A 13108-nucleotide genomic window follows, 5' to 3' on the forward strand; every position below is an offset into this window, starting at 1 on the left:
GTCTTATGATTATGTGTGGCTGGTCCATATATGTTAATTATGTTGTGTATTTTTTTCTGCCAAAGGAGCTCGACCTCCAGAACTCTATGCCTGATTACGACATTATGGGATAATATTTGGAGGTTACCCGATTTTTTTATCAGTGTAGTAACTCCACCTATTCCATTGGTCTGAGCCTCTTCGGCAACGATATGGTACATTGTTTGTAACTTGTATTTGAAGCTGTTTGATGGGTCAGTGTTGTTGTGTAGTCTAGTGTCTTGTATCATAAGTATATCGGGTCTGTGTTGAAAGATTAAATTAACTGTTAGTTGAATCGATGTTTTATTATTTAGCCCGTTTACATTTAGTGTGATGATTTTTAGATTGTGAGTCATAGTTAGAAAGTTGAAAGTTTTCTAGAGCCTTTTCTTTCCGGACACTTAGCTATTTTTTTTCTTTGGGTTTTGACTTCCTGCTTTTGGTGATGTTAGGCGTAAAATTCATTTTTGCTCTCTTTACTGGGGTCTGTTTAGTATTCCATTCTGATTTCTCTACTTCGTTTTCTAAATCCGTTTTACTTTTTTCTGTAATTTGTGTTACCGAGATGGTTTGAATTATTTCACTGTTTGGAAGTTCTTCATCTTCAACCGGGCAATTATTATTTAATTCTTCATTTGTGTTATTCGGAGTGATTTTTTTTTCTCTGTAGTTTCAGGTTTTGTTACTTTTTCTGAATTTGAAATTGACCTTTGGCTGTTAGTCTCCTCGCCCGCCCGGATAATCCCTTCCTTTGCCTTTAGCGGAGAGTTATTCTCATTACATTCCGCGTGGCCGTGGGTGTTAAGTCCTGGGGTACTGCTCTCATTGACCCGATTATCTGCCTCAAATGCAATACTTGAGGTTATTTCCTGGAAGTCTTCTGCTTTTTCAAGCTCATCGCATGTGTTCGGTTGACTGCCCGAAGGGCGCGCGGCCAACATGGAGGCATCTGTCTGCCCTGGACATTGTTTAATATCGTGTCCGATTCTCTTGCATCGCTCACATTTAGATGCTGTACATTCTCTTCTTAGATGACCTACCTGCCTGCATATGAAGCATACAGGAGGTCTTCCTGGAATGATTACTAATCCTGGCATTTTAGAAACTTTTATAATGTACGGGATATTTTCTATTCTGGCATCGTCATTCAATGTAATAGTCAATCTTTTTTTGTTGGATAATACATGCGCCCATTCTTTATCTTTTATATTGGATACATTTTCAATACATTCTATTTTACCAACTGATTCAAAGTGAATGCCAACTAATCTATTAGATATTTGGGGGGGGGGCAACCAATGAATTAAAATATCTAATTTTCTAGATCTCACAATGGGGATAATTTCACATGTATGGTTATTAACATTAAGCGATTTTAATTTAGCAAATTTTTCTTTCAAAGAAACATATTTAAATGAAATTATGAAAACAGAACTGAACTTTAAGGAGCCAAGGTGCCATACATCAGAACCTCTTACCTTGCCTTTCAAACTTTCGATGATATCCAGTTCTGTATATGGGGCGCCAGAAGGATCACACTTTAGGATGCAGGCCTTGCTCCAATCTAGTTCATCTGGGAGATTCAACGATGAGAGAACATCTGAATTGAAATCCTTCGTTGTACTGGCAGCAGGTGACTGAAAGACGGTCGCTGATGCCTGTTCCATTGTGTTATGTAGATTTGTTACTGTAGAGACTGGGGATGTATCCTTCAGAGATCCAGTAGCCTTGGTACTTGAAGAGGTATTGCCAGATGAAACATTTCCTTCCGGTAGTTGTTGAAAGCTAGTAGCCTTAATAAGTGAGCTTGTATTAGCAAGTGAAGATTTTTCAGCGATCGACGACATGCTGTATGAAAGCAGACGGTACGTTAAGGGCAGCGTGCCCGCACTGGTAAGGCTTAGCAGCACTAATCCTCTTACGCTCGAACACTAAGGAGCACACAAAAACACGTCTGCTCTGGTCAGAGTTCACGCCACTTCTACGCCACATCCACTGAGCTACACAGGCTCTCCCACCACCTAATAATAATAATAATAATAATAATAATAATAATAATAATAATAATAATAATAATAATAATCTTACTTTTGTATAGTGCAGTGTCATGTAAGTTGTATCTTATACATATTAATTTTTCCTGACGATGACCTCTATACAGAGGTTCGAAACGTTGAATGTTAAATGCTAAGTAAAGTAATTATTCTAACACGTGTGTTGTCTCTCCATAAATTCTGCATTATGAAGGAAGATGATTTTATGCCATTATAGAATTAATTTTTTATTAAGTCAAATTAAAGTATCATTTTGAACAATGAATTGTGTAGATGCAAATAAAAGTTATCTGGTCAGTAGTTTGTTTTGCCGCGACCATTTTTATCAATGACATATGATACAGAAATCATAATATCCTGCCCTCTGTGGGAAATTTTTCTACGCGCTAAATGTCTTTTAAAAATGGCGGAGGTATGCAGGAGGGTGCTGTTGGAATTGTTAAAAATTAGCGGTAATGATTTATGCTGCGATTGTAGAGAAAAAGGTGTGTAATGAAGAATTAATTGCATAATATGTACATTTAATATAAGAATTATCAGAAAGAAATTTCGTACCAAACGATATCTGTTATGATAAATAGAAAAAAAATTAACATAAAGAGTGATGGTTTTTAAAGCAAAGCATTAATCAATTCTGTCACATGTTTCATAACGATTACGACGGTTCCTCGAATAGTTGGTGTATACCTTGCAGTAATTCTATTAAAGGAATTATACTCTGTATAATCACGTATGACTGTATAGTACGATAGTCAATGAAATGATATATAGATCCTGCAGTATGTCTTTAAAGAAGACATGACAGCATGTGCAGTGGATAACGCTGCGCAGGTAATAGATGAGGTCTGAGATTTTTTTTTTTGTGTGTGTGTGTGTGGGTGGGACGGGGGGGGTGATGGTTGTGGACAGGGAGTTGAAGCAGAGAACATATTGTAAAGGTGCCCATTAGGTCAAACGATTTTTGAAGAATTCACTGACAAGGAGGGATGTGATAATTATATATCTCTATAAAGCTTTAATGAGGCCTTTCTGGTCACCCTGATTCCATAAGGGATGAGTAAGTGTTGAGAGGTGAGTAACCAAGATTGTGGCTTGTCCATGGATTGAATACTTTGAAGGTTAGGGTAGAAGACGATTTCAGAATACGCACTACACATCGCATACTATTATTATTACTTGACACGTCCAGGGAGTCCTAGACTCATCGAGGGAAGTCACTTGCTCTACAAATCTCCATCTTCACTAGTCAATCCTCTAACTGCATCGAACCACATCATCCCAACGCTATGTACTGTCCACCACCATCACTAGTATTTTCACAGACAATCACAAACATCCATGCCCACAGAGGGATTCGAACCACAACCTTTTGGCTGGAGAGCATATATGCTGGCCACTCGGCCAACCAGTCCGGCAATAGGTGCTCAGTCATAGGCCGGCATACGACCTATGACTGAACATCTACAATGATCGCTAATTTATAAGTAGTATAGAAATAGAAGACACGACACAACATAAATTAAAAAAAAGAGTGAATTTTAATTAGGAAAATATTTTTGGGAAATTTTCTAGTGTTTTTTTTCTTTTTCTTTTTGGGGGGGGGCATTGGCTCCCCCTTTGGATGCGCCACTGTGCTACAAAGACAATTTGATAAGCCAAAATGACGGAACGATAAAAAGGTGTTTTATAGGATTGACAATGAACACTTTTTTCCCTTCATTCTTCACTGAATACCAGAATGGGAAAGATGTCACCCATGGATATTGCGTAAGATTGTAATAAGCAAAGGTGTTAAGACTAGATTCTTTCCTTCGAGGCAGTTGAATGACTTGGCAGAGTTGGTTGTAAGTACTTTGTCAGGGAATGAATTCAAGGAGAGGTATGATCGTTGAGAGAGAGTAGTGTGGCCTCCCACAAAGATGTATTGACTCACTGGAGATGCCTGAGAAAATAATAATAATACTATATGGAGTACGCGTGGATAGGCTTATGTGTTCGTCAGACATATTTGTAATAGATTTCACAGTTTGATATGAACACAGATGATTAAGAAAATAACTATTTATTAACTTAAAAGCTAATATTTCACTGGTATTATATCCAGCATCTTCAGAGCACACAACACAAAGTTTGTTACAAATACAAAACAACCATAATCCGGTGTAACAGCGGGGCTAGCCCCACTGTAATACCAGCGAAATATTAGCTTTTAACTTAATAAATAGTTATTTTCTTAATCATCTGTGTTCATATCAAACCGTGAAATCTATTACAAAAAAAAACTATATGGAGTATCAATTTTATTCTATTGATATTCCTTGTCATTTTATTTCTGATATGTTTGAATTAGAGAATTCTCGATGAGTGTCTAACTATGCAGTTCGGATGTTAATAATTAAAATTACAGCATTAAAATTCAGATAGGCAACAGTTTAATTATTTGCCCATGAATATTTCATGCTTGGTGCCATCAGATTAGTTGTTAATAAAATTGTGACAAGTTCTTAATAAACATGTACAAAAGCTTAGTGTTGGAAGTTATTCATTTTTGATTTCTTTGCAGTTTGTAACATAAAGATAAGAAATATATTTAATGAATTAAATATCTTTTTTATTTTTTAATATTTAATTAAATATCTTGAGTTAAGGGTTAAAGCTGTATAACTGAGAGGAGACTTAGACATGGTCTTTAAAGGAATGCGGAGAACCAACCAGAGCTTCTCACCTAATGTCCAGTCATCACCTTCTTGTGGTGCACCCTGTTAGGCATCTACCTGGATACTGAGTGAACGAGAATGGGCTGGCAAGTTTGGATTTAGCCGACCAAATTGCATTCTTATTGGCTTAAACCACAATATATAATGATGGTACAACACGACAGAATTTCATGAAAGCTGGGGCATTGCCCGGTTAAACAAGACCCTTGTTGTTTTCGCCAGGGAGAACAGCGAAAAGTCAGCTACTGGAACGAATCCTAAAACACACCCCAACTCACCATCACCAAAGTTTAAGATTGGTACTATCAACATAAGCCTGAATGGCAAATGGAGCTAGCTGAGGAATTGGATAAGTATCAGATCAACATAATTGGGGGTGACTGAAACAAAAAAGACAAAAACTGGTGAGATCTTTCTGAGAATAAATACAAAATGTTATATTCAGGCAATGACAATCAATGAAAAGGAGTAGCTATAGTATTCAACACTAAATACGAGCCTAATCTTCTTGAATGGCAGCCAATTTCAAGTAGAGTGATGTTGGTAAATATCAAAATGGGGAACTGGACAATGAGACTTAATTCTGCGTATGGTCTTACAGAAGGTTCTACTGAGGTAGAAGTGGAGGAAATTTTTGAGGATTTAGAGAAAGCAACTGACACAATGAAAAGTTGGTCCTTGTTGGGGATCTAAATAGAGTAAGAAATAATCGTCAGACATACAAAAATAATTTGGGAAAATTTGGAGAAAAGAGCAAAGCTAATAATAATGGCAAATACCTGTTGGATTTCTGCTCAGCACATGGACTGGTTATTACTAACACAATGTTTCAACAAAAATTTGCACTAATTCACATGGAGAGAAGAGGCAAGGAATAAGTAACATAGTCTCATTGACTATGTTACTGTTGATAGTGATGTTTTCTTCCTGGTGCAGGATCGTAGATTTGATTTGAAATTGGAATTGATCACCATTTAGTCTTGAGCAGGATAAAATTGAATTTTATATTGAAAAGAAGAAAATGTAAGAAAGTTTTAAAGCGAATGAAAGTTGAGCAGCTCTGAGATGTGAACTGTAGGCTAAAATACACAAACGTTATTGAAGAAAATACAAAAGAGTTTGAGAACAAGAAACAAACCTTTGGGATTCAGTGGCAGCCCTGCAGAAAACATTGATTCAGCCAGAGAGGCATGTGATGAGGTTGTCTGCAAGAATAGAAAAATCAGAACTCCATGATGGACACAGGAACTTAAAGAGGCAGTGAAGGAAAAGAAGAAAACATATCAAAAGTTCCTGCCGAAAAGTCAGCTTGTGCTCTTAGCAAATGCAGAGCAAATGTATGTAAGCTACACACTATGTAGAACTAGTTAAACATGGGAAGACTTTGGTAAGAATTCATTTTAGAAATTATGGACTTTACAACCTTGTTATAAATAAGTATTTAATTTCCTGGCAATTACTTTGTTAAGAACATAGAAAATGAATATCAAGAAGGTGGCAAGATATTCTAGAGGTTGTTGAAGAAGCTCAGAAATGGAGGAAAGCGTGCTGTAAAAGGAATTAGAGATGATAAAGGTGACATGAAAACTGGAGAAAAAGATATCCTTGAAGTATGGAGTAATTACTTTGAAAAATTGCTAAATGAAATGAGCAATGCCAGAAAAGTGGTAAAAAACATTCAACAGGCATGCAATTAGGAATACATATCTATACTAGAAGTAGAAAAAGCTATCAGCAGTCTGAAATGTGGAAAGACGATAACAGGCTTAGATGATATTTGACAAGAAATGCTCGAGTATGGAAGTATAAAAGTCTTACAATGGCAGCACTGCATCGATCAGAATGCCTAGACAGAGGGACCAATTCCAGATGATTGGAATTTCACCCTCATAGAGCTCTCATAGAACCCATATACAAAAGGGAAATAAAACTGAATGTGAGAATTACAGAGGTATTGCTCTATTGAGTGTTCCTGGTAAGATTTATGCAAGTATACTTGAGAAACGGTTGACAAGGATTGTGGAAGAGAAGTCTGGCAAAAGCTGGATTCTGCCTGTATAGAGGCTGTCAGGATCAGATTTTCACTTTACGACAAATAGTGGAGAAATCATGGGAGTATAACAAAAATCTGTATTTAAGTTTTGTAGATCTAGAAAAGGCATATGAGCAGGTGCCAAGTGAGAAACTATTCAAAACACTACAGTTGTATTATCTCAGTGGGTCATTATATCAAGCAATACTTAGTTGTTATCTGAGTTGTAAGTCAGTAGTTAGAATTGAAGGAAGATGGTTTAATGTTAAATCTGGCATCATACAAGGTGTCATACAATATACCCTCTGTTATTCATTATCTATATCATAGGTTCCCAAACTTTTTCGGGCCACTGCCCACTTTGCCTGTAAGACATAAATTTTGTAATGCCCCCCCTATTATACACACACACATACATGCTCTATTTTCTCATTGACATAGAAAATTGACATCTATTTCTATCTGACATGGTAAATTTTCAGATGATTAAATAATTGAAATAGAAAATAGATAAAAAAATCGATTGTGTAAGATGGGCATAAGATGAATTAAAATGCAATATTTAAATTTCAAATGATTATCTAATTGCAAAATCACGAAAATAATCAATTTTTAAATATATATTATTAATTTCTTCTATAAAGAGCCACCGACCCCTAGACTGTCCCCAAATGCTTTTGATCCCACTATAGCACCCCCTAGAAGGCTTCAGTGTCCACTGGGGGCGGTACCGGCCACTTTGGGAACCTATGATCTATATGGATCACATTATGAAGGAAAGTGGTAATAAACGTGATATCAAAATTGGAAATATTAATGTCAGCTCTTTGCTTTATGCGAATGATGCTATCCTTTAAAATATCAACTGCATTGAGAATGGAGAACCTATGGAAGAAGTAAAACAATTCATCTTCTTAGGCACGATTTTTAGTGAAGATGGTAAATTAAATATGGAAATAGACAGCAGAATCAACAAAGTTGGTATGGTAGGAAGTCAACTGAATAAATTTATATGGAATAAGAGAGAAATTAATCAAAACACTAAATTAGCTGTATACAAGACAGTGTTCAAACCAATAGATCTGAGAGTCGGGCTAGAAGTAAAACACTTGACCAGAGACTAGAGGCTGTGGATATGAGAGTCCTAAGAAAGAATAGGGGTGTGAATGTATTGCATCAATGGCAATATCATATTAAAAATGAGGATATTAGGAAGGAACTTGACATTGTTAGCATATAAGAATGTGTTAGCAGAGCTAATCTCAGGTGGTATGGCGGTGGCATAGCACCTGAGATTAGGAGTGTGAAGATAGAAATAGGAGGAAGGGGGAGGTCCGCCCCAGGCAGCACTTTGAACATTTAATTCTAAAATACAGTCTCGAGAACTCATTCCCAAATATTGTAATACTAATGCGAATTTTCCTCACAATTGCTGTAGGTGTTGCTAGTTGTGAGAGGAATTTTTCTAAATAAAATAGATTAAGAATTGCCTACATTATTATGAAATAGACTTCGCCAATGTCATCGATGATTTGTTAACAGAAAAGCAAAAAAAATAACATTTTAGAATGTTAGAATTAAAGTTTTACTTCAAAAATAAACATAGTGTGTTAATTTATTTCTCTATATGTTGTTTTGGCTTTTTGTAGAATTTTTGGTTTGTATTGAGAGGGGTGGCAAACTCGGGGACTGCCCCAGGGGCAAAAACTCTAGCTTCACCACTGGGTATGGTCACTTAAACAGAATGGTAGAGGAAAGATTGGCAAAACAAGTGTTCTCTGCCAGATTGGCAGGAAGATGACCCCAGAGAAAGACCAAGATATAGATGGATATGATATGGTAAAAAGTGCCTTAGAAGATAGAAATATAAGATATGATAATGTTGGAATCTTGACAGGTAACAGATTGATTTGAAGGAAAATTGTAGATAGGAATTTAGTAATGATGTAAATTTTTCATGTATACTATCATATCCTGTACACCCCTTGAAGGTACATGTCAGGAATTTGATGATGATGATGACATCTTGAGTTATTTTAAAATTATTTTTTAAATAAATATTAAAATTGCATTTATATAACTTATTTATTTTTAAAGAAAATAACATATTTATTTTCTTATTTATTAAAATAAATATCTTATTTTCTGATGTATTTCTTTGTGTTGTAAATTTAATTTACCACAAAATATCAGAGATGGAGTTGCTAATAAACTCTACTGCACATATCATTGCACATTAAAATTTTAAACTTTATTTATTTATTTTTTTAAATTATTTCACTTTTCCTGAATGTAATTCACTTTTTCCATGAAGTAATGTAATAAAATATCAGTTGAAACCAGGTAAATTGCATAACAGAATACCATATTTTTATTAAATAAGTTTTAATTAATTAATCATATTATATGTAACTTACACCTATTGCTATCAGTTGAAATGTTTTAGGTTAATAGATAAAAACAAAGCATTTCTTGGATGGTGGTTCTAAGGTACATAACACAATGACATCTCCACATAGCATGTAATAATTGAGAACCAATTATCCATTCTGCCTAACCCAATGTCTTTTCTTACCTTCTTATGATGTGCATCGTTTTTAGGTGTTCACCTTGATATCAAATGAACAAGAATAAACTGATAATTTTGAATTTAGATAACCAAATTATATTCTGTATCGTCTTAAACAGCAAAAGTGATGATAGAGTATAATACCACATCAGCTTTGTTTGATTTGTGGAAGGGTGTGTTGTAGGATGATAATAATGGGGTGTGTGTAGAGATGCACTGGGAAGGTCATTATTTCAAGGAACAATGGCTGGCTCTGACAGACAAGAATGTAAGTTCATCCAGTGGAAGGGATCACTTTCTTGTTAGCCTGCAGGGTTGGCCAAAGTGGTTAGTGTATCCGCTCTCCAGCCAGAAGGCTGCAGGTTCGAATCCTGCCGTTGGCATGGATGTTTGTGATTGTCTGTGAAAATGATAGTGATGATGGGGGACAGTAGATGCCATTGGTGTAGATGAGGCAGTTTGTGGATGAGATTGATGTTAGAGGTTTAATGGAATATTAACAGCACTGAGAAAGGATTAAAACTAATTTTAATACCTCCAAATATTTCGTCTCCGTCACAGAGACATCTTCAGATATTATAAAAACTTTTTGTAGCAACACACACACACAAATACAATACAAAGTGAAACTAAAGTCCTATCTTTATAATTTAATAATTTAATAATAAGGTGTGACACCTTTTGGCAACTCGTATAGGTAAATATGACTTCTCCTTTACTTTCACCTATGCAATCCATCTTATGCAAACCTTAATATTAACCTTATGTACAAAATTCACTGGCATGTTAGATCAACTTTATGTCAGCACACTGTTAATTCAGAACACATCACTCCGACTACTCCGGTTGAAGTAATAAATATCGTCACACACTTAAATAATAAAAAGGCTCCAGGACCTGATGGCATAACTAACCGAATAGTAAAACTACTCCCAAGAAAGGCCATAGTTCATCTCGTCAATATTACCAATGCAATTTTCAGATTCCAGCATTTTCCCACTGCGTGGAAAACAGCCACTATTGTGCCACTGAAGAAGCCAGGAAAAAACCCTCACCTTCCCGAGAGCTATAGACCAATCAGCCTATTGTCCAGCCTCGGAAAGGTAACAGAGAAAGTGATCCTCACAAGACTCCAAGCAGAAACGGATAGGTTAGGAGTTTTGCCTGATGAACAGTTTGGCTTTCACAAGGCCCATAGTACAGCTCAACAAATTCATAGGCTAGTAGAAATCATTATGAAAGGTTTCGTCAGTGGGAGCCAGGCCCAAGTGGAGATACCAGGCAGAAGCATTAGCAAGTCATCTCTACCTATAGGAGTTGCCAAATGGTGTGCCACCCTTTTTTAATAAATTACTCTGGATTTAGAGAAAGATGTTGAAAGTTTATTTTTCACTTGGTTAGAGTATAATAAATTTAGTTTAATCCTTTGTTTAAATCCTTTTTGGCGCAAACTTTGTTTGCTCACACTTGGATAAAGGATTAAACTAAATTTATTATACTCTAACCAAGTGAAAAATAAACTTTCAACATTATGAAAGGTTTCAATTGGAAAATCAGTACTGCTGCCATTTTCGTTGATGCAGAGAAGGCATTTGACAAAGTGTGGCAACAAGGCCTTCTCTACAAACTCATAAAGTTCGGCTTTCCAATCAAGTTGATAAGAATACTCCACTCATACCTGAGAGACAGATATATGCAGGTGTTATATCTTCATTATTTTCCGTTATTGTTAAAGATATTGTCTATTTATTTGTATCTTTCTTTCTCTCTCTCTTCCTTTTATATTTATTTATTTTTTCTTTCTTACTTCACTGATATAATATACTAATATACTTCCTTACAGTGTGCTAACACGACTCTACCTAGGAATGATTCCTTTTCGGACACGTGCCAGCTAGAGTCCTATAATATGAGCTTATTCAAAATTCAGGGAATACTCCTAAGTTAATTGGCATTCATTCTAATATACACTAAATAGATACTGGTACTAATTGCAATCGTGGCCAATAATCTATTACTCAAACACTTTCATTAAGTTCCCTCCCGCTATGGTTCTAAATTTTTGCAAGTGGTAATTTGAATTCTCAAAATCAGGCATGAGTCAGGCATATACAACAAAACATGTTTATTGGAGCAAATTACACTTTACAACTATAATTGGAATAGGATACTAAGCTTTTCAAAATCTCTTGCTAAGTTAGTTACTCAATGCTAATTTAACAAAACACTCGCAGATCAAATTGCTAATCACACAGACTATAAAACATTGAACTTAGCTAACTATGTTATTCTAAATCAAACTCTTATTGCATGCTACATTTAAAAACATTTCACAACCCTTTACTATTCTGGTATAGATCATCTACAAAATCACATATAATATCAGTCACATGCAGCTAAAATTTCACTCCTGACATTCCTTTGTTCAGCAGAATTACTCTATCCCAAAATACAAATCCTTATTATAGTCACGTAGGCCAATACGTGCGTATGTAACTTGACCATTGCTCTTGTACTCTTAACTTCTTTGGCGACTTATTAAGTTTAGGAAAGCTTAATGGGACTAGATTATACTACTATTTCCTTATTACAAATTCCTTAATCCGATAATGCTTCAGTTTAGTTTTCAACTACAAGATTTTTCTAGTGCGATTTACATGTTATTACACAACTTCCTATACAACATAAATTCAGAACTCTGTGCTGTTAACCAGGTATTATCTGAGTTAGCCAAATTCTTATGTTAGATTCTGAATGAATAATTTCTTGAAATTCGTGCATTCAGGATCTAACAAAGGTCCCCTCTTTGTAGAAAAAAATTTTTCTAGATAAAAAAAATTTTTTTTTTAAGCATCCCTCAATTCTCTGGGGAGAACTTACATTCTGCCATATATCAGCATAATTAATTATCAGTACATTGTCACATGTTTCATGCACAATTTTGTCTGCAACACCTTCATCTGATTGTCTCCCTCCTTCTGCATGGTTTAGTAATTTTTGTTACTCTCAGACCAGTTTAGAAATGTCATCATTCTGTTCTGAATTTGTACTTGTATTCTCTTTGCACACCCCATCTCCCTCAGTTTGTCTGATCCTTCTCTCTCTCTCTCTGGTGATTTCCATGCACATAATTACCCCCTCTCTCTTCTGTGCTACTCTTCCAAGCTTTATTGTTTTCCTCTTCCTTTTGATCCAAACTTCCTTGCTGGCATAGTTACAGGCGAAGTTGTACTTGCCCAAAAAATCGTTTCCCAGGATTAATCCTGAATGACAGGACGAGCATTTTGGTAAAACTAAAAAACTGTGCCAAACATACAAGCCAAACACGAGTAGGTTGACTTTCAGTCTTACAGACCTCGTGGCTTGGGTAGCGGGGGGAATATTCCCAAAAGTTTAATGGCCTCTCTCAGAACCTTTACCCTTCCCTTTACATAGGGCTCTATTTCCCCGAAACAGTGTTCAGATATGAACGAGGCCTGGGAACCCGTGTCAATTAATGCTCTTTTTCCTCTTTCGCATACCTTTCCTTCAACTGTCATCTCAACGCTGTCTCTGAACTTCCTTCGTTTTCCCTCTTTTTCTAGCTTACTGCAAACATGAGACACAGCCTCTGATAAATCTCTGTTCGTCCTATCTTGTTCGATGTAGCAGTTCCTGGCTATGTGTCCCAGCTTGTTGCATCTATAACACCTTGGGGTTTCTCGATGGTATCCCC

General features: G+C 35.9%; 1 protein-coding gene across 1 annotated transcript in view; it reads left to right on the forward strand.

Annotated features, from left to right (window-relative positions):
• The first annotated feature begins 2478 nt into the window (after positions 1-2478).
• LOC150103020 (arf-GAP with dual PH domain-containing protein 1-like) overlaps positions 2479-13108 on the forward strand; it is a 132426-nt gene continuing 121796 nt past the window's right edge. Inside the window, exon 1 of the mRNA XM_090398053.1 lies at positions 2479-2560. Within this exon, the coding sequence (XP_090254179.1) occupies positions 2479-2560 (82 nt within the window). The remainder of the gene's footprint in view (positions 2561-13108) is intronic.

Source organism: Typopeltis vanoorti, chromosome 9, assembly GCF_054136105.1.
Source record: "Typopeltis vanoorti isolate ZY-2024b chromosome 9, IOZ_Tvanoo_1.0, whole genome shotgun sequence".
Classification (NCBI taxonomy): Eukaryota; Metazoa; Arthropoda; class Arachnida; order Uropygi; family Thelyphonidae; genus Typopeltis; species Typopeltis vanoorti.